Raw genomic sequence first — 22388 nt, forward strand, 5'->3', positions numbered from 1 at the left:
TCCTCGCCAGAAGCCTGCTGGTCTCCTTCACCCTCTGCCTGTCCCCGAACAGCCTTGGTCTCTGATTGGTATGGACTTCATTACAGACTTACCCCCATCCCGTGGCAACACAGTTGTTTGGGTGGTCGTTGATCGATTTTCCAAGATGGCACATTTTATTCCTCTTCCTGGTCTTCCCTCAGCGCCTCAGTTGGCAAAACAATTTTTTGTACACATTTTTCGACTTCACGGGTTGCCCACGCAGATCGTCTCGGATAGAGGCGTCCAATTCGTGTCAAAATTCTGGAGGGCTCTCTGTAAACAACTCAAGATTAAATTAAACTTTTCTTCTGCTTATCATCCTCAATCCAATGGGCAAGTAGAAAGAATTAACCAGGTCCTGGGTGATTATTTACGGCATTTTGTTTCCTCCCGCCAGGATGACTGGGCAGATCTTCTACCATGGGCCGAATTCTCGTATAACTTCAGAGTCTCTGAATCTTCTTCCAAATCCCCATTTTTCGTGGTGTACGGCCGTCACCCTCTTCCCCCCCTCCCTACTCCCTTGCCCTCTGGTTTGCCCGCTGTGGATGAAATAACTCGTGATCTTTCCACCATATGGAAAGAGACCCAAAATTCTCTCTTACAGGCTTCATCACGCATGAAGAAGTTTGCTGATAAGAAAAGAAGAGCTCCCCCCATTTTTTCTCCCGGAGACAAGGTATGGCTCTCCGCTAAATATGTCCGCTTCCGTGTTCCCAGCTACAAATTGGGACCACGCTATCTTGGTCCTTTCAAAGTTTTGTGCCAGATTAACCCTGTCTCTTACAAACTTCTTCTTCCTCCTTCTCTTCGTATTCCTAATGCCTTTCATGTCTCTCTTCTTAAACCACTCATCCTCAACCGTTTCTCTCCTAAACTTATTTCTCCCACTCCTGTCTCCGGTTCTTCGGACATCTTTCCTGTAAAGGAGATACTGGCCTCCAAAAAGGTCAGAGGGAAAACCTTTTTTTTGGTTGACTGGGAGGGCTGTGGTCCTGAAGAGAGATCCTGGGAACCTGAGGACAATATCCTAGATAAAAGTCTGGTCCTCAGGTTCTCAGGCTCAAAGAAGAGGGGGAGACCCAAGGGGGGGGGTACTGTTACGCCGAGCGCTCCGGGTCCCCGCTCCTCCCCGGAGCGCTCGCTACACTTTCGTTACTGCAGCGCCCCGGTCAGATCCACTGACCGGGTGCGCTGCGATACCGCCTCCAGCCGGGATGCGATTCGCGATGCGGGTGGCGCCCGCTCGCAATGCGCTCCCCGGCTCCCGTACCTGACTCGCTCTCCGTCGGTCCTGTCCCGGCGCGCGCGGCCCCGCTCCCTAGGGCGCGTGCGCGCCGGGTCTCTGCGATTTAAAGGGCCACTGCGCCGCTGATTGGCGCAGTGGTTCTAATTAGTGTGTTCACCTGTGCACTCCATATATATACCTCACTTCCCCTGCACTCCCTCGCCGGATCTTGTTGCCCTTGTGCCTAGTGAAAGCGTTCCCTTGTGTGTTCCTAGCCTGTGTTCCAGACCTCCTGCCGTTGCCCCTGACTACGATCCTTGCTGCCTGCCCCGACCTTCTGCTACGTCCGACCTTGCTTCTGTCTACTCCCTTGTACCGCGCCTATCTTCAGCAGTCAGAGAGGTTGAGCCGTTGCTAGTGGATACGACCTGGTCACTACCGCCGCAGCAAGACCATCCCGCTTTGCGGCGGGCTCTGGTGAATACCAGTAGTGACTTAGAACCGGTCCACTAGCACGGTCCACGCCAATCCCTCTCTGGCACAGAGGATCCACCTCCTGCCAGCCGGCACCGTGACAGCTCTCTGCTGACATCATGAGCACAGTGCTCTCTGCTGAAATATCTGTCCATTTTAAGAACTGTCCAGAGTAAGAGAAAATCCCCATAGCAAAAATATGCTGCTTGGACAGTTCATAAAATGGACAGAGATGTGAGCAGAGAGCACTGTGCTGTGATTCAGCAGAGAGCACTGTGTTCTGAAAAGAAAATTATTTCCTTTGTAGTATTCAGCAGCTAATAAGTACTGGAAGGATTAGATTTTTTTTATTAGAAGTCATTTAAATTCAAATCTGTTTAACTTTCTGGCACCATTTGATTTAAAAAAGAAAAAAAAAATTCCACTGGAGTACCCCTTTAGATCCAACACTTTTGTACAGGGGGTTCTGTGAGCACTATGCATGGGAATTGTTACGCCTAGCGCTCCGGGCCCCCGCTCCTCCCCGGAGCGCTCACGGCGTCTTTCTCCCTGCAGCTCCCCGGTCAGTCCCGCTGACCGGGAGCGCTGCTCTGTCATGGCCGTTGGGGATGCGATTCGCACAGCGGGACGCGCCCGCTCGCGAATCGCATCCCAGGTCACTTACCCGTTCCCGTCCCCTGCTGTCATGTGCTGGCGCGCGCGGCTCCGCTCTCTAGGGCGCGCGCGCGCCAGCTCCCTGAGACTTAAAGGGCCAGTGCACCAATGATTGGTGCCTGGCCCAATTAGCTTAATTGGCTTCCACCTGGTCCCTGACTATATCTATCCTCCTCCCATGCACTTCCTTGCCGGATCTTGTTGCCCTTGTGCCTAGTGAAAGCGTTTTGTGTGTTTAAAGCCTGTGTACCAGAACTTCTGCTATCTCCCCTGACTACGAACCTTGCCGCCTGCCCCCGACCTTCTGCTACGTCCGACTTTGCTTCTGCCTACTCCCTTGTACCTCGCCTATCTTCAGCAGCCAGAGAGGTGAGCCGTTGCTAGTGGATACGACCTGGTCACTACCGCCGCAGCAAGACCATCCCGCCTTGCGGCGGGCTCTGGTGAAAACCAGTAGTGGCTTAGAACCGGTCCACTAGCGCGGCCCTCGCCATCCCCCTCTGGCACAGAGGATCCACTACCTGCCAGCCGGCATCGTGACAGGAATGTTCCAGTGATATGAATAATACTATTGTATATGCTGAAGTATTGATGGTACTATGTTATGGTTATTATGGCTGGTATGTACAAGGTTATAGCTGCCATATTTTGCCAATTCTCCCAAATTGGGCAGAAAAAGCAATGCCTGATTTATTGATAACAATACAAGTGCATTTTAAATGGGCTTTATGGGTATTTGACCCTTTAAAATGTAACAGTGCGGTCCGTACCTGTATAAATCTACTTCATTCTTTTGTCATCTAAACTAAATAAGGTCCAAACCTAGAGAAGCGATCGTGTCACAGTAAATATACGGTGACACTTCATTTTAAACTGACCTTAACAAAAAAGTCAACGCGAGCCTGCTACCAAGCAAAGGAGAAAAGAAGGCCATTAATTCCCATGGACTTGTAACCTTAATTCAGTTTGATTTATCCAGCGGAGTGAGAGCGAACGTATAAATTTTATGTGAAATCCACCTTTCCATGTGTATTATATCTTCTGTCTCGAGAACAGAACCAGCTATTTCTCTAGTGCAGAGGTCAAACAAAGGCTGAGAAAGAAGGACCTTGTTTTCTTTCTTACACAGTTAATAAAACGGATAAGAAACTGTAGTCGTCCTTTTGAAGATCTCTTTTAGTGAAAGTGTGGAGCTGACTTTTATCTGTGGCAGAAATTGTTGGCGGTAGGAGATAGTTGCAGATGGTAAATAGACAAACGTCTAAAGCAAGCGCCAAGGCACAGGACAGGATTGTGATTGTTAGTATAACGCTGTACACTATAGTTTGTTAAATGTAAAGAGTAAATCTTCAAGCCAAGCCATTGTAACAGGGCTCTTCTCTGTTCCCCTATACACCATTTAACTAGATTTTTACATTAAAATAATTTAGCGGATTTTAATGGTCACTAACCTTTCAACAAGTTTTTCAGGAAAAAAAAGTATTTCTGGCCATTATATAACTTGCATATGGTATTTTCACCAGTTTTCCTCTTTGCAGGCTTCCTCTTTGATTTTCAGTTGTTCCTGAGCTAGTGTGCGGAGACTAACTACTATGATGTCCTCCATACACTGTAAATACACAGACGATGAGATCCCACTCCCCTATATCTCTACAGTACACCCTCAACTGCAGGAGACTAGCAGTTATGATTTCTCCAATATACTGCACGAGGGGGGCTCGGCTCTTTTATATCTGTATTGCACACCCTCAGAAGCAGGAGACTAGCTGCTATGATGTCTTCCATACACTTAACACATATGGAAGAAGAGCTATTGCTCCCCTGTATAACTATAGCATACACTCAAAAGAGGTAGCATGAAAGATATTGTAGAGCAGTACTGAACGGTCTGAGAGACATATAAGACTTACTAGAACTTCTAGCAGCCTATGTCTCATTCTGCAGCTTCTATCTTTTCTCCCTACGTCTTACTAGACTTCTGTGGGCAATATGCATTCTGATCTTTTAGTATGCTTATCTATCTGGAAATCAATTGTTGGCTGTTTTTCATATTAAATTAAAGCTTAGGAAGATGAAGGAAGGAAAAGGCTGATAAGTGGAGGATATTTCTCTAATAAGTGCCATTTTCTCCAATAAGAAACATTACAAAATTAATATTTGCTCATATTGTGATTAATGCTAGATTTGTTGCAAAGTTAGTGACCATTTAAAAGCTCATTGTAGACTATGTTTTTATTGAGTTCAGGGTATAAACAGTATGCGGAAGCTTCCTTTCCGGCCATGCAGGAGGCTTGGAGCTTCGTATTAGAAAAACGAAACTGTAAGGCCAGAGTCACACATAGCACATCTGCAGCGTATTTCACGCTGCGGATGCACCAACACCAGTCACTAGAGCTCACTCTGTAACCCTGCCCTAAAGGTAAGTTTCTATGTGGCAGATTTTTTTTGTACACTGCCACTGAAGTTTTTAGCCAAAGCCAGAAATGGACCCAGCAGGAAGAAGAACTATAAGTCCTAACTTTATATTTCTAACTTCTTTAATTCATTCTTTTTTTTGACTCAAAAACTGCAGTGGCAGTTTTCAAAAAATTGTCAGGTGGAAACACAGCCCAGGAGATATATTTAAAAAAATGTATTCCTACCTACTAAGATTTATTAGACAAACTGACGTTTACTCTGTCAGTGCACTATAACTTTTGCCATACACATTAGATAACATGGCCAGTTTGGGCTGTCCATTTAATGTGTATGGTGGACCTTTGACTGTCCCTTGATCTTTTTGTTGTTGAGGAGATAAGCTGCCAGCAGAGTAGTCTGGAAGTGGTTTCCTCCTCTCTCTTCATTCATAAATGCTGAGTCTGTCAGGGGTGTAGCTATAGAGGTAGCAGACGCACTGGGGCCCTGGAGCCTAAGGGGGCCCCAAAGCACATCTGCCCCATAAGAGACCAGTATTATAATTGGCATATGGGGCCCTGTTACAGATTTTGCATCGGGGCCCAGAAGCTACAAGCTAAGCCTCTGGAGTCTGCATGTATATACGGAAACAGGAGAAATAGCAGTCAGTTTTAAAAAATGTCACTTTTGTAAGTGAAGTCTGGGCTGGTATGTCTGCAGTTTAATTGAGGGCATTGCCCAAAAATTTGCAACTTTTTGTAACAAAAAAAAAATTTGCATTCAAAAGTTAGCACTGCAAAGTGAAAAGACAAATGTGTTCAAGCAAGACATTTTTAAAAAATGCTGCTAAAATGTCCCAAATTGATGAATTTATCAATAGGCTTTAAACCTATTGATAAATGCCCCACTACCCCCATGTGTTTCCTTGCCCTATCAGCTTTCTATCATTGTCAGTAGTTTTAATGTGAATTACAGCTGACAGATTCCCTTCATTACTGAATAAAAGAAGATTTCACAAAAAAAGAATTGGACGTTGCCTGAAATGAGCAGTTTATCAAATCAGTTCAGAAAAAATAGAATAATTTACATGAAAAATGTGCACTGGAAATTGTGCAAAAGTTATTCATTATTTCTTGTTGTGCCACATTATCACTCTTTATTCAGAAGTGGAACTAATTGCACTTAAAGGTAACCTATTACTAGTTTTATGCTGCCTGAACCATGGGCAGCATGAAACACTGGCAGGTTCTCTTATTACACTGATACAAGATTGACTCTGAACAGCTCTCCAGGGTCTCCAGCTAATTGGGTTCTGACTGGTCCTCTGGACCAGATTGAAAGATTTCTCCCTATACACAAATAGGGGGAAATACATGAATCAAGCTCCAAGGGACCTACCTGATCATTCAAAGCCCTGTACAGAGTAAATAATATATCATTGTAATAAGAAAACCTGCCAGAATTTCATGCTGCTTGTGTTTCGGGTAGCATAAAACTAGTGACAGGTTACCTTTAAGGGAATAGAAAGGAAGGAATCAATATTTGTCAATTTTTCAATAGTCTTTGTTTCAAAGTGAAATGCTTTTGAGTATTTTTTTATGGTGTTTATCATCCGGGTTGGTCATGCTTTGCATTTAGTAGTCTCCAGTACATCTCAAGGCTGAAGGTCGGAGTTTCTTTTGATTATCGAAGGCATCAAGGATTATGGTTAAGAAGCAAATCCCCTTGTAGCCCTGATTCCATTTCAAGGCTTTGCAAAGAATGCAAATCAAGTTAGTAGCCCACGATTGTCATCTGGACTCTGTCCCACCACCTTTTGGATCTCATGCAGGATGCAACAACCTCCTTAAGGACGGGGGGTCATCTTCTTCTGAGGTGAAGAATCTTAAGAACACCAAGTTCATGCTCATAGTCTCTGACTACAAAAAGTGCCAGTCTTTTTCTTTGTCTCTTGAGCAATGTGAAGAGAAGCCTCCCCTTTGCACATTAGAGTAAGCAGAGACATCAGTCTCAAAGTGAGTGTTCCAGGAAAGTTCCGAATTTTAGGCACGAGGCAATGCACAACATGAGTCCTGATGAAGAGGAACGCCAAGTCCCGACTGTGCATTCAGTGTTGGACTAAAGTGATATTCATCTGAAATATATTTTAGCTCATAAGACCCGGCTACTATTTCGTCGGCTTGGCTATGACCCTATAAATAAAACAAAACAATACATGAGACTAATGATTTCCATACTGAAAGAAGACCCACAGTCCAACAAGTAGTCAGAAAACCTATCTGCCTTCCAACGGTGTGTAAGATGCTCGATAAGTTCCCTCTTACAGATGCCGGGTTATCTTCTTAGTAGACTACTGATTCTTTGGTTAGCAATATATGTTATTTCTACCTTATTCTCTAATGTGTGTTTTACATTAAAGTGTATCTGTCATTTCAAAAAAACTTTTTATATAATGTACATGATACCATTATATGTATATTTGTAATATACATTGGTTAAAAAAATGTGTATATTTGTGGGTGAAAAAAATTCTGTCCATGCAGCTTTTGGCTGTGTGTCTCTGTAAGGACACCGAATACAGGAAGTGTGGGCAGGACAAGAGCCCTGCTTGTCCTCAGTGCACAAAGCCCTGCTTGTCTTCAGTGTACAGAGCCCTGCTTGTCCTCAGTGTACAGAGACCTGCTTGTCCTCAGTGTAAAGAGCCCTACTTGTTCGCAGTGTACAGAGTCCTGCTTGTTCTCAGTGTAAAGAGCCCATACTTGTCCTCAGTGTACAGAGCCCTGCTTGTCCTCAGTGTAAAGAGCCCTACTTGTCCTCAGTGTACAGACCCCTGCTTGTTCTCAGTGTACAGACCCCTGCTTGTCCTCAGTGTACAGACCCCTGCTTGTTCTCAGTGTACAGACCCCTGCTTGTCCTCAGTGTCCAGAGCCCTGCTTGTCCTCAGTGTACAGAGCCCTGCTTGTCCTCAGTGCACAGAGCCCTGCTTGTCCTCAGTGCACAGAGCTCTGCTTGTCCTCAGTGTACAGAGCCCTGCTTGTCCTCAGTGTACAGAGCCCTGCTTGTCCGCAGTGCACAGAGCCCTGCTTGTCCTCAGTGCACAGAGCCCTGCTTGTCCTCAGTGTACAGACCCCTGCTTGTCCTCAGTGCACAGAGCCCTGCTTGTCCTCAGTGTACAGAGCCCTGCTTGTCCTCAGTGTACAGAGCCCTGCTTGTCCTCAGTGCACAGAGACCTGTTTGTCCTCAGTGCACAGAGCCCTGATTGTGCTCAGTGTACAGAGCCCTGATTGTGCTCAGTGTACAGAGCCCTGCTTGTCCTCAGTGTACAGAGCCCTGCTTGTCCTTAGTGCACAGAGCCCTGCTTGTCCTCAGTGTACAGAGCCCTGCTTGTCCTCAGTTTACAGAGCCCTGCTTGTCCTCAGTGTACAGAGACCTGTTTGTCCTCAGTGCACAGAGCCCTGATTGTGCTCAGTGTACAGAGCCCTGATTGTGCTCAGTGCACAGAGCCCTGCTTGTCCTCAGTGTACAGACCCCTGCTTGTCCTCAGTGCACAGAGCCCTGCTTGTCCTCAGTGTACAGAGCCCTGCTTGTCCTCAGTGTACAGAGCCCTGCTTGTCCTCAGTGTACAGAGACCTGTTTGTCCTCAGTGCACAGAGCCCTGATTGTGCTCAGTGTACAGAGCCCTGATTGTGCTCAGTGTACAGAGCCCTGCTTGTCCTCAGTGTACAGAGCCCTGCTTGTCCTTAGTGCACAGAGCCCTGCTTGTCCTCAGTGTACAGAGCCCTGCTTGTCCTCAGTTTACAGAGCCCTGCTTGTCCTCAGTGTACAGAGACCTGTTTGTCCTCAGTGCACAGAGCCCTGATTGTGCTCAGTGTACAGAGCCCTGATTGTGCTCAGTGCACAGAGCCCTGCTTGTCCTCAGTGTACAGAGCCCTGCTTGTCCTTAGTGTACAGAGCCCTGCTTGTCCTCAGTGTACAGAGCCCTGCTTGTCCTCAGTGTTCAGAGCCCTCCTTGTCCTCAGTGTACAGAGCCCTGCTTGTCCTCAGTGTACAGAGCCCTCCTTGTCCTTAGTGTACAGAGCCCTGTTTGTCCTCAGTGTACATAGCCCTGCTTGTCCTCAGTGTACAGAGCCCTGCTTCTCCTCAGTGTACAGAGCCCTGCTTGTCCTTAGTGTACAGAGCCCTGCTTGTCCTCAGTGTACAGAGCCCTGCTTGTCCTCAGTGTTCAGAGCCCTGCTTGTCCTCAGTGTACAGAGCCCTGCTTGTCCTCAGTGTACAGAGCCCTCCTTGTCCTTAGTGTACAGAGCCCTGTTTGTCCTCAGTGTACATAGCCCTGCTTGTCCTCAGTGTACAGAGCCTTGCTTGTCCTCCGTGTACAGAGCCCTGCTTGTCCTCAGTGCACAGAGCCCTGCTTGTCCTCTGTTTACAGAGCCCTGCCTGTCCTCAGTGTACAGAGCCCTGCTTGTCCTCAGTGTACAGAGCCCTACTTGTCCTCAGCGTACAGAGCCCTGCTTGTCTTCAGTGTACAGAGCCCTGCTTGTTCTCACTGTGCAGAGCCCTGCTTGTCCTCAGTGTACAGAGCCCTGCTTGTCCTCAGTGTACAGAGACCTGCTTGTCCTCAGTGTACAGAGCACTGCTTATCCTCAGTGTCCAGAGCCCTGCTTGTCCTCAGTGTCCAGAGCCCTGCTTGTCCTCACTGTGCAGAGCCCTGCCTTTCCTCACTGTACAGAGCCCTGCTTGTCCTCAGTGTACAGAGCCCTGCTTGTCCTCAGTGTACAGAGACCTGCTTGTCCTCAGTGTACAGAGCCCTGCTTGTCCTCACTGTACAGAGCCCTGCTTGTCCTCAGTGTACAGAGCCCTGCTTGTCCTCAGTGTACAGAGCCCTGCTTGTCCTCAGTGTACAGAACCCTGCTTATCATCAGTGTACAGAGCCCTGCTTGTCCTCAGTGTACAGAGACCTGCTTGTCCTCTGTTTACAGAGCCCTGCCTGTCCTCAGTGTACAGAGCCCTGCTTGTCCTCAGTGTACAGAGCCCTACTTGTCCTCAGTGTACAGAGCCCTGCTTGTCTTCAGTGTACAGAGCCCTGCTTGTCCTCACTGTGCAGAGCCCTGCTTGTCCTCAGTGTACAGAGCCCTGCTTGTCCTCACTGTGCAGAGCCCTGCTTGTCCTCAGTGTACAGAGCCCTGCTTGTCCTCAGTGTACAGAGACCTGCTTGTCCTCAGTGTACAGAGCACTGCTTATCCTCAGTGTCCAGAGCCCTGCTTGTCCTCAGTGTCCAGAGCCCTGCTTGTCCTCACTGTGCAGAGCCCTGCCTTTCCTCACTGTACAGAGCCCTGCTTGTCCTCAGTGTACAGAGCCCTGCTTGTCCTCAGTGTACAGAGACCTGCTTGTCCTCAGTGTACAGAGCCCTGCTTGTCCTCACTGTACAGAGCCCTGCTTGTCCTCAGTGTACAGAGCCCTGCTTGTCCTCAGTGTACAGAGCCCTGCTTGTCCTCAGTGTACAGAACCCTGCTTATCCTCAGTGTACAGAGCCCTGCTTGTCCTCAGTGTACAGAGACCTGCTTGTCCTCTGTTTACAGAGCCCTGCCTGTCCTCAGTGTACAGAGCCCTGCTTGTCCTCAGTGTACAGAGCCCTACTTGTCCTCAGTGTACAGAGCCCTGCTTGTCTTCAGTGTACAGAGCCCTGCTTGTCCTCACTGTGCAGAGCCCTGCTTGTCCTCAGTGTACAGAGCCCTGCTTGTCCTCAGTGTACAGAGACCTGCTTGTCCTCAGTGTACAGAGCACTGCTTATCCTCAGTGTCCAGAGCCCTGCTTGTCCTCAGTGTCCAGAGCCCTGCTTGTCCTCACTGTGCAGAGCCCTGCCTTTCCTCACTGTACAGAGCCCTGCTTGTCCTCAGTGTACAGAGCCCTGCTTGTCCTCAGTGTATAGAGCCCTGCTTGTCCTCAGTGTACAGAGACCTGCTTGTCCTCAGTGTACAGAGCCCTGCTTGTCCTCACTGTACAGAGCCCTGCTTGTCCTCAGTGTACAGAGCCCTGCTTGTCCTCAGTGTACAGAGCCCTTCTTGTCCTCAGTGTACAGAGCCCTGCTTGTCCTCAGTGTACAGAACCCTGCTTATCCTCAGTGTACAGATCCCTGCTTGTCCTCAGTGTACAGAGTCCTGCTTGTCCACCCACACTTCCTGTATTTGGACGCCTCACAGAGACACCCATGCAATAGCTGAAGGGACAAAAATATACACATTTTTAATCAAATATATTGCACATATACATATAATTTTATTTTCTACATTATATGAAAGGTTTTTGCTAAACACAGGTACACTTTAAAGCTTATTGTATATAAAATGTACAATGCTAATGATTCCCTTTCAGTATCTCTTACCTGAGAGCCAGGTCCTATTGACTGTCCCGGGTATTGTGCAGATAGTGTTGGTTCTGTTTTTAATACCGGAGTGGTGTCTGTTGTAACTGATGATGGAGAGTTGTTAGCTGAAGTGTTCGCCCCTGGAAAAGATGTCACAATGATATAACCATTTTATGCAAAAGCAAAACACTGTTTTCATAAAAATTTAATTTGAAAGGATACTACAGTTTAAAGAAGCTATCACTTTTTCAGTGCTACTGGCCACATATTTTAGATAGTGAGCTCTCTTGCCTTTATTAATGGAGGACGTGCCTATATATACATAGACATGTCTATATCAATAAATGCCTTTGTTTGCAGAGAAAATGCATAATGCTAGGTTTACACTGCCCCTATGCTTTGGGTCCATTGGGTTCTTTTATCTTTTCTTGCGCCAACAGGACCAAAGACAGCTCGGATCACAACTGACACCACTGGATCCAGACGGATCCCATTGACTTGTATGAGGTCCATCTGGGATCCGGTATTTTCCAGAGTTAAGTGAAGAAAAAAATAGGACATGTACTTTTTTTTCCCTCCACTTCTGTAATTCTGACAAACAGACCGACGGAGCTCCGTGTACCGAAGCACAACAGCATGAACGAGCCCTATGTCTGCAAAGAACACGGCTGTACAGGTAATGATGAGGCAATAGCTATTCTATCTTTACAGAATGTGCATCTATCAAGGACATGCCTATATCTTAGGAGGAAATGCTTGTATATACCAGGGACATGCCTATAGCTTTAAAGGGTATGCCTATATCTATTAAGGACATATTTAGTGCATCCATGGAATTATTCTCTATCTAAAAGTTATTCAGTCTTCTCTTACCTGTTGTTTTCCCTTTAACATTTTTGGGTTTCCTCTTTCGAGTCTGAATACTTTCTTTCTTCATGGCTAATGGACGAGGAACCTAGACAGGGACAGAACACATGAAATCCTACTTATACTCTTATTTTAATTTTCTTGATAATAGTTTAACTACTAAACATAATATTTAAAACAGTCGTGTTCTTATACTCACCCCGTGCAGCTTCATGTATAGTCCACATGCATTACACACGGGTTCTCCCTCTGAATTCCGCCTCCACAAGGTTGTAGTGGTTGTGTGGCAATTTGTACAGCAAAGTCCAGCACGTCTGGAGGAGGACTGAAAAAGAAAGTTGTGTTGTCACAAAAAGGTCACTTAGGTACTCTACTGGTTTGTTAGTTGTCTTTCAGTAGCTAGAATGATATTCCAAGATGATAAAAGATGAGAGTTGGTATCGTGTTAGCCATAGAAATACAGGAGATAAGAGGAGTAGTGCTGATACTTTTATTGGCTAATTGAGCAGATATAGCTATACTACTCATTGCTATTCCACTTATCTCCTGTATTCCAAGGTGGCACACAGATTTTAAATTCTCTTTTTTCAAATTTTTTCTTTGAGTAATGCTGGGTTCACACTACATTTTGAGCATACGGTCCCCAGATCTGGGGGGGGGGGGGTGAAAATTGGGTGCTTTCGTACCACAGTCGGACCCAGCCCGCATCTCATTAATTAGAATGAGCCGACCGGAGTCAGATAGTGACTCCGGTCGGCTCATTTTTTGCCCCGTATCCGGTTTTCTGACCGGACCTAAAACCTATCTGACTCCGGCCGGCTCATTCAAATGAAGGAGATGCAGGCTGGGTCTGGCTGGGATACGGTAGCGCCCCCCGGTTTTCCCATCTCCCAGCCAGATCCGGTCCCTATATGTGATAAACGTAGTGTGAACCTAGTCTTACCGAGAGGGATGGAAGAAGGGACGTGACAACTTCATTCAGGAACATTTCTGGATCAGAAAATGAGGTGGCACTATTAAGCACTCTTTATGGTAAAAAAAAAAATACTCCTTGGCTACAGACAGTGTGAAAGGTAGAAGACTTTTCGTACTATAATGCTCCATAAGACTGCGGCATGTTGGCTTTTCTCTAGTACGCACACAATGTTCAGTAAGACCAAGTGAAAGAAGATTGTTTTTGGCTTTATCAGAGATCACAAAGAAGTAAACCATTAGAACTTAATGTACTTGTCTATCAGAAGATTTCGTTTCATTATGAGAAACTGGAAAAAATGATGGTGGGAAGGATAAAAAAAGAGAAAGAAAAATCCCAGTCCTGTAACGCTCTAGCACCTAATTTTTCTATGTGATTTTGCTATGGCAACACTCAGAAACGCTGTAACCCTAAACAATGGGGCGATGCTAGTAAGTTATATGAGATCTTTGTTCCTTTTGCCAAATGCAAAAGAAAAGAGAGTAACACATAAGACTAGGGAACAAAATGATATTTACCTTGGGGAGGGGAAATAACAAGACCTTATGACAAATTACAGTAAGATCAAATGAGTTTATATCTCACCCTAGACATTAAATATTGGTTGGCAGATTCCAAATCTAATGTCTGTTTGGACTACTAGATAGTTTTGTGATATCTGCCATACAGGGACACAATGGTCTACTTGTCATCCAACCTTTCTATGAAATAGAATGCATGTTAATGGAGGAGGTGCAGGAGCAGCAAATGATTCTTAAAGGGGCACTCCGCTGCTCAGCGTTTGGAACAAACTGTTCCGAATGCTGGAGCCGGCACCGGGAGCTCGTGAAGTCATAGCACCACCCCCTCATGATATCACGCCCTGCCCCCTCAATGCAAGTCTATGGGAGGGGGCGTGACAGCCGCCACGCCCCCTCCCATAGACTTGCATTGAGGGGGCGGGGCATGATGTCAGGAGTAGGCGGGGGGTTTGTTCCAAACGCTGAGCACCGGAGTACCCCTTTAAGGGGTTTCTAAATCCATTGGTGCCAAGACAACATTCTCCTCTTTCCCCTCACTCCAGATTATACTCACTATGCCAAATTTCTATATGTCCCTCTCATTCATTATTGCATAAGATGGTTTAGGGTTTAGTGATTGTATTCTTGCTATAACCCTGAGGTTTAGAGAGGCTTAGTGGTTAATACTTAGTATTGCTAGTCATCTAGGGTGATAGTAACATAGTAACCCAGTTCGCAAGGCTGCAAAAAAACAGACATATGTCCATCCAGGTTAGCCTATTAACCTGTAGTGTTGTACTAGAGGAAGCCAAAAAAGAAAAAAAAAAAAAAACAGGTACAACCATTATACCTCATCTTAGAAAGAAAAAATCCTTCCTGACTCCATGATAATATTGGATATTATTGATATCTCTTATCCATGGAGGTATATTATTATATAGCTTAAGGTTCTGCAACAGCTGAAGTGTGTACCATGAGCTTCTGCAGCAGCTGAGGTGTGTTTTATGAGGTTCTGCAGCAGTTGACATGTATATGGTGCTGTTGTACAGAAGCCGAGATGTGTATCATAATATTCTGCAGCAGCTGAGGTGTGTATTATAGTATTATGCAGCAGCTGAGGTGTGTATTATAGTATTATGCAGCAGCTGAGGTGTGTATTATAGTATTATGCAGCAGCTGAAGTGTGTATTATAGTATTATGCAGCATCTGAAGTGTGTATTATAGTATTATGCAGCAGCTGAGGTGTGTATTATAGAATTATGCAGCAGCTGAAGTGTGTATTATAGTATTATGCAGCAGCTGAAGTGTGTATTATAGTATTATGCAGCAGCTGAAGTGTGTATTATAGTATTATGCAGCAGCTGAAGTGTGTATTATAGTATTGTGCAACAGCTGAAGTGTGTATTATAGTATTATGCAGCAGCTGAACTGTGTATTATAGTATTATGGAGCAGCTGAAGTGTGTATTATAGTATTATGCAGCAGCTGAAGTGTGTATTATAGTATTATGCAGCAGCTGAAGTGTGTATTATAGTATTATGCAGCAGCTGAAGTGTGTATTATAGTATTATGCAGCATCTGAAGTGTGTATTATAGTATTATGCAGCAGCTGAAGTGTGTATTATAGTATTATGCAGCAGCTGAGGTGTGTATTATAGAATTATGCAGCAGCTGAAGTGTGTATTATAGTATTATGCAGCAGCTGAAGTGTGTATTATAGTATTATGCAGCAGCTGAAGTGTGTATTATAGTATGCAGCAGCTGAAGTGTGTATTATAGTATTATGCAGCAGCTGAAGTGTGTATTATAGTATTATGCAGCAGCTGAAGTGTGTATTATAGTATTGTGCAACAGCTGAAGTGTGTATTATAGTATTATGCAGCAGCTGAAGTGTGTATTATAGTATTATGGAGCAGCTGAAGTGTGTATTATAGTATTATGCAGCAGCTGAAGTGTGTATTATAGTATTATGCAGCAGCTGAAGTGTGTATTATAGTATTATGGAGCAGCTGAAGTGTGTATTATAGTATTATGCAGCAGCTGAAGTGTGTATTATAGTATTATGCAGCAGCTGAAGTGTGTATTATAGTATTCTACTGCAGCTGAGGTGCGTATTATGATGTTTTGAAGCAGTTGAGATGTGTGCTCTGAGGTTCTGCAGCAGCTAAGGTGTATTATAGATATTGTTTACAGACATGTCATAAGGAAATTTCCATTGCATTATTAACAGTAAGTAACCTGGTGCACAAAGAAGGGAACATACCGTAGGCCGGTTCTTGTTAAGCTGGTTTCTGGTTAAGGCTTCCCCAGAAGATACAGATGTCAGCTTTATACTGGGGATTGGGTAGTCAAAGATTTTCTCAGGGGTTCCCTTATATTAAAAAAAAAATTAGGCATCACAGCTGTAGGTGCTTACGACATCCACAGGTAATCTTAATATCCCCCTTGGTATGTTAGAAACTCCAGTCATGGCGAAACATGTGCGCAGCTCTTTGGCTAGATAATGGATAAGTAATAATGTTTATTTCTTTTCTTTATCTTGAAAGGTCTGCAATACTTCCCAGGCCTACAAAGGGTTAAGTCATCATTTGTTGGCAGCTCCAGAGCTGGAGACAGGCAGAGAAAGGCAGAGTCTCCATTAGCTGCTTCCAAAAATATTGTCTCTGAAAATGTTCCTCCCTAAATCCTAAATCTTGGGCGCTAGTGATGGACGATTGCAAGGCCCAGGGGCTTGTCAAGGACAGGAGAAGAACGATATTTTACTCCTAATTTCCTCTTAGTTTACTTTAAGCGAAAGGGCCTGGTCACATTTCCCTGGCAACGTTCTGACCTTGTCTGGAAGAACCTCGTCTCAAACTTTGAACTGTGCGTTTATTTATATAGAAGTGAACGGCCCAATGTTACATCAAATGGAGGAGGCTTTTTGCTGTTTACTGTTTTATCTTTGGCTTTTGGGGACAATTATATATGTTTGTATGGAAAAAATGCAATTTTTATGATCTGTTTAAAACAAACATATTTGTGTTGATCTCTGTTCAGGATTTTCATCTCTCTACAAAGAGTGTCTCTCTCACTCTCTGGAGGACCTGTCCTGTCCTGCGTTACACAAACAACACATTGATATTAATGGGAACTGTATAATTCTCCCTGTGGTGGCGCTGCAGGAAAATCAAGGACTTATTGTCAGTTTTCTACACAGATTAAAGCTCGTTTGTCAGCCGATTGGATCATTTTGACCCGCTAAACAATGATTGGCCTTTGACCTTATATCTCCCCGTGTAATAAGGAATGTGCGGTCGATGGCTAATTTCTGTAAGATGCTCAAACCGTCTGATGGGCTCTGTAAACTACAGCCCATAAAGTTGCCCATACACCTTCAATAGCTCATGGCCAACAGCTACTCCTCCAAACACTCTTTACGTATGTTTTCTCTAAGCCCTTTTAGAAGGGCCAACCCGGAAGGGTTAAGTCAGGCTCTTCAATTTCATCATTGTTGGCCACACATCCCATGTACACAGGCTGATGTGTGGCCAATAGTGTTGATTTTATTGGCTGCGCAAATTATTGTTTTCTGACTTGTCGCCTGATCGTTGGCCTTTTTACTGGCTTATTTGCCTGATAATCTGGCCATGTAAAAGGGCCTTTAGTTTGGACAAGCATGCATGTATTTTCTATAGGGGAGGTGAATTAAACTCTAGCAGCAGCTTATCTCCCTTGGGAACAAAAGGATTGGGCATTGAAATTCAACAAGTCTGATCTTTCGTACACATAAGACCGTTGGCTGATCCTAAAACTGATGGGTGCAACAGACTTTCTTCTTCTGTAAATAAGTGCCTTTTTTCTTCTATCTAACCAACTACCCTTTGGACTAGCAGTATCTATGGCACAGAGTAGTTCCTCCGCAACATGAAGAATGTACAATGGCCGACATTTATCATTGTCTTTAGACAGTTTTTGTTTCTAGAAAAGGCGCAATAAAGGCACAAGCAGGGTTTAATTGTACCTTTTTTGTGCCTATTGGTTTACTAATTTCTGCTGATTTTGCAATCCACTGATTATGGCAATGCACATGATATGGAAGGGTTTTATACGGGGAATGGGAGGACTACACTACACAGAAAGATTATCAGAATTATGGTTATTTAGTTTAGAAAAAAGAAGGCTTAGGGGAGACCTAATAACTATGTATAAATATATCAGGGGACAGTACAGAGATCTCTCCCATGATCTATTTGTACCCATGATTATATCTATAACAAGGGGGCATCCTCTTCATTTAGAGGAAAGAAAGTTTCTACACCAACACAGATGGGGGTTCTTTACTGTAAGAGCAGTGAGACTGTGGAATTCTCTCCCGGAGGAGGTGGTCATGGTTAACTCTGTAAAAGAATTCAAAAGCGGTCTGGATGCATTTTTGGGGTAATAACATTGCTGGTTATGGATTCTAGATTTATGGGGACAGAACGTTGATCCAGGGATTTATTCTGATGCCATATTTGGAGTCGGGAAGGAACTTTTACCTCTAAGATGAGGATTTTTTTCCTTCCTCTGGATCAACTCAGTAGGGACTCATTAGGGATATAGGTTGAACTTGATGGACTCTGGTCTTTTTTCAACCTTATGAACTATGTTACTATGTTATGAACTGCGCCTTTTTGTGAAAAGGCACAAGAAAAAAGCGCAAAGCCACTGAAAAGTCTCTAAACTACACCAGCTCAGACTTAGCTTAGCGTTTCGGTGTATGTGAACAGTAAAATTTCAGAAAATGTGACCTGCACCAAATTTATAAATGCTCTGCGACCATTAAATAAATTTGGTGCTCCTACACATCACCAGCACACACAAAAAAGGCGTAGAAAAATGCTTCATTTACACCTATAATGATAAATGCCTCCCAAAATCTCCACATAGTGAAATGTCTCCTTCAGAATCAGACAGCCGGACCCCAGAATCCTAAACATAATTACCATAAATGAATTGTGTACTGAAGACATAGCTGAACATATACGAACCCTATGTGAATGACCCTCCAATCTGTTCTCTCCCCGTTACAAAGTAGCTGAAAGGTCATTGGTCTCCATGAACGGTATAGGACCATCAGTCACCCAAGGATAATGGGAAGATCTAACCTTAGTGTGTTTTCCCCTGCTTGGAACTGATTGACATTAATAGGTTCGTTTGCCAAAAATATTTCCAAAGTAGAAAATAATTTCCTATATGGAGATCTCAGATGTCATCGATATAAAAGATGGGAAATGGGGGCCAAAGCCCAAACAGCTTTATTACTAAGAGAAAAGTAAGATGGATGGATACAGCTATAGGGAGCAGTACGGCTACCGTGGATACATTGTACAACGTGTGGAGCTGGGTTTCATATGTTTTGGCTGTAAGTAACCAGTGTGTGGATAATTCATTATCGGAAGGTTCTAGTACGCTGGATAGGGGGAAGATCATACACAAATCTAGTTGTAAATAAAACATTAATGTAAAATATTAGTTTATTGCATCAGAAATAGTAGATGCTTGGAACAAACTATTAGCAGATGATGTTGGATGGTAAACCAAATATACAATGCTGCAATATTAACACTTTAGTGGCCACCAATTTACCTTTTCTTACAACCCAAACTATAAAATGATCACAATATTTATTCTGAATGGTGAGTATTGAAAAAAGCATAAGAAACACCTAAAAGAATTACAGCTTTTTTGTTCATCCATCTCCCCCCCCCCCCAAAAAAAGAATAATAAAATGAGATCAAAAACGACATATTGATCTGCAAAAATAAGCCCTCCTATATTTATTTTAATAAAAAATGAAAACAATATGGGACTTTGAACGCAGCGATACAAAAGCAAATGGCTGTTTTTTGGGTTTTTTTATAAAGTGTTTTCATTGTGCAAAACAAAAACAAAAAACATAAATTTGGTATGGCTGCAATTGTGTTAAATGTGAATAGTTATATTTATTATGTTATTTATTATTTATAATGCAGGACGGATGCCAATAAAAAATAAAAAATTCATGATATGAACCACAAAATGGTGCCACTAAAAATACAACTAGTCTTGGGAAAAACAAGCCCTCATATGACTATGTTAATATAAAAAAAAAGAACTTTATGATTCTTGGAAGTGAAGATAAAAAGGTGAAATGGTCATTAAAGGGGTACTCCGGTGCTTAAACATCTTATCCCCTATCCAAAGGATAGGGGATAAGATGCCTGATCGCGGGAGTCCCGCAGTTGGAGACCCCAGTGATCATGCACGCCGCACCCCGTTTGTAATCAGTGCCCAAAGCGTGTTCGCTCCGGGTCTGATTATGGTCGACCGAAGGGCGGGCGGCGTGTGACGTCACGCCTCCGCCCCCGTGTGACATCACGCTCCACCCCTCAATGCAAGCCTACGGGAGGGGGCGTGATAGCTATCACGCCCCCCCCCCCCCGTCGGCTTGCATTGTGGGGCAGATTACAAACGGGGTGCGTCGTGCATGATCACTGGGGTCTCCAGCTGCGGGACTCCCGCGATCAGGCATCTTATCCCCTATCCTTTGGATAGGGGATAAGATGTTTAAGCACCGGAGAACCCCTTTAAAGGGATTCTACCACTGTAGACACTTAATCTATGGATATGGACTAAGCGTCTGATAATAGAGGATATGGTGGGCCCCTTTGTGATTCCCTAATTCCCTAGACTTGCCACAGGTTAAAGCAGTGAGTCCAGGTGCTGACTGGATTCCTTTGGATGTACTAAAAAATGTCTAAAATAGGAATACTCCTCCAGTCATTTAAGACAGCTGAAGGCTCTCGGGAAATGCTGGGAGTTGTAGTTGTGCAACAGCTAAAGTTCTGCAGGTTGGGGAACACTGTCTTAGAGCCCCCATAGCCAGATATCATCAGGCAATGTTATTTAATACAAGGTGTCATTGTAATACACCGCAGAAAACTCCAGGTACAAAGGTCTTTCCTATTCATGTAATAGCAATTGATAATGTAAAACATGAATAGCTGTGAATGGCCGGGCCTAGGCAGCCGCGGAAACTGCATCCTGTAGGTAAATAAACCCGCTATGTATTAATCACCTGCACTATGCAATACTTTCCATATCACAAAAGACACATATATTACCCTTTTATTAAAGCCTCTTTATGTTTACACTGTGTACACTGAGGAAACAGCGACGTTCACTGATGTAGTACATGCTCCATTTCCTCTTACCCTGTATTACACTGCACTTCAGGCTGGGTTCACACTGCAGAACTTCTGGGCAGAATTTCTGCCAGAGATCGAGCTGGCGGCGCTAGAACCGAGCAGACTGCATTGCTGCCCCCATAGACTGCAATGCATTTCTGGGGGGGTCTTTTGGGAGATCTGCTCAGAAATGCATTACCATCTATGGGAACGGCAATGTAGTCTGCGTGATCCTAGTGCCGCCGGCTCAATCTCCAGCAGAAATTCTGCCCAAAAATTCCACAGTGTGAACCCAGCCTTAGTGTTGGGACCGTAATATAAGAAAATTAGTACTGCTTAACCCACAATGTGCTGGAGGCATCAGCTGTCTAATCACTTGCACTTATCATTACTTCCCTACCATCAAAACGAATCTAAACTAATCATTTTTCCTTTAAAGGGGTATTCCGTCCCTAAGACATCTTATCCCATATCCAAAGGATAGGGGTTAAAGGGGTACTCCGGTGAAAAACTTTTTTTTTTAATCAACTGGTGCCAGAAAGTTAAACAGATTTGTAAATGACTTCTATTAAAAAATCTTAATCCTTCCTGTACTTATTAGCTGTTGAATACTACAGAGGAAATTCTTTTCTTTTTGAAACACAGAGCTGTCTGCTGAGATCACGGGCACAGTGCTCTCTACTGACATCTCTGTCCATTTTAGGAACTGTCCAGAACAGCATATGTTTGCTATGGGGATTTCCTTTTACTCTGGGCAGTTCCTAAAATGGACAGAGATGTCAGCAGAGAGCACTGTGGTCATGATATCAGCAGAGAGCTCTGTGTTTCAAAAAGAAAAGAATTTCCGCTGTAGTATTCAGCAGCTAATAAGTACAGGAAGGATTAAGAATTTTTAATAGAAGTAATTTACAAATCTGTTTAACTTTCTGGCACCAGTTGATTTAAAAAAAAATAAATAAAAGTTTTTCACCGGAGTACCCCTTTAAGATGTCTGATCACGGGGGTCCTGCTGCTGGAGACCCCCGCAATCTCTCATGCATCCCCCCTATCATCAGCCTTAAGATGTCTGATCACGGGGGTCCCGCTGCTGGAGACCCCCGCAATCTCTCATGCATCCCCCCTATCATCAGCCTCATGTACCCCTTTAATATGTTATATCTATTCTACGTACTCCTTACAAATTCAGCAGATCGGGCACATAGAGAACATGATCTTCATACAACTTACAGGGGTTATCCCAAGATTAGAATTTATCAACTATTCACAGGATCTTGTGAATGGTGGGGCTCATATTGGTCCAGGGTTGGATTCCCACCAATCAGATCCTGCAGAAAGGTTATCTTGGAATATTCCATATATATGTCTGCAAAGGATCTGTATACACAGAAAGGAGTATTTCTATGCATAACTGGATTTTTGTGGACACATCTGACACTTTTGTAATAATTGGGCTGTATGGTGAGTACAGTGGTCCCTCAAGTTACAATATTAATTGGTTCCAGGATGACCATTGTATGTTGAAACCATTGTATGTTGAGACCAGAACTCTATGGAAACCTGGTAATTGGTTCTGAAGCCACCAAAATGTCATCCAAAAATAGGAAAAAGTGAAAATTAAAGAAAAATAAGTAGATAACTAATATAGATAAAACAAGTCCTTACATATAAAAGTAAGAAAGATCTGCTGGGAGCTGTAAATCACTGTCTATGTCAGTGTTTCCCAAG

General features: G+C 44.1%; 1 protein-coding gene across 1 annotated transcript in view; it reads right to left on the reverse strand.

Moving 5' to 3' along the window:
• Window positions 1–6264: 6264 nt before the first annotated feature.
• Window positions 6265–22388, reverse strand: part of GATA5 (GATA binding protein 5) — an 83058-nt gene continuing 66934 nt past the window's right edge. Inside the window, exons 4-7 of the mRNA XM_056548555.1 lie at window positions 12199–12324; window positions 12006–12087; window positions 11151–11272; window positions 6265–6963 (exon numbers count right to left, since the gene is read on the reverse strand). Of these exons, the coding sequence (XP_056404530.1) occupies window positions 6814–6963; window positions 11151–11272; window positions 12006–12087; window positions 12199–12324 (480 nt within the window). The 3' untranslated portion in view covers window positions 6265–6813. The remainder of the gene's footprint in view (window positions 6964–11150; window positions 11273–12005; window positions 12088–12198; window positions 12325–22388) is intronic.

The sequence above is a fragment of the Hyla sarda genome, chromosome 12 (assembly GCF_029499605.1).
Source record: "Hyla sarda isolate aHylSar1 chromosome 12, aHylSar1.hap1, whole genome shotgun sequence".
Lineage (NCBI taxonomy): Eukaryota > Metazoa > Chordata > Amphibia > Anura > Hylidae > Hyla > Hyla sarda.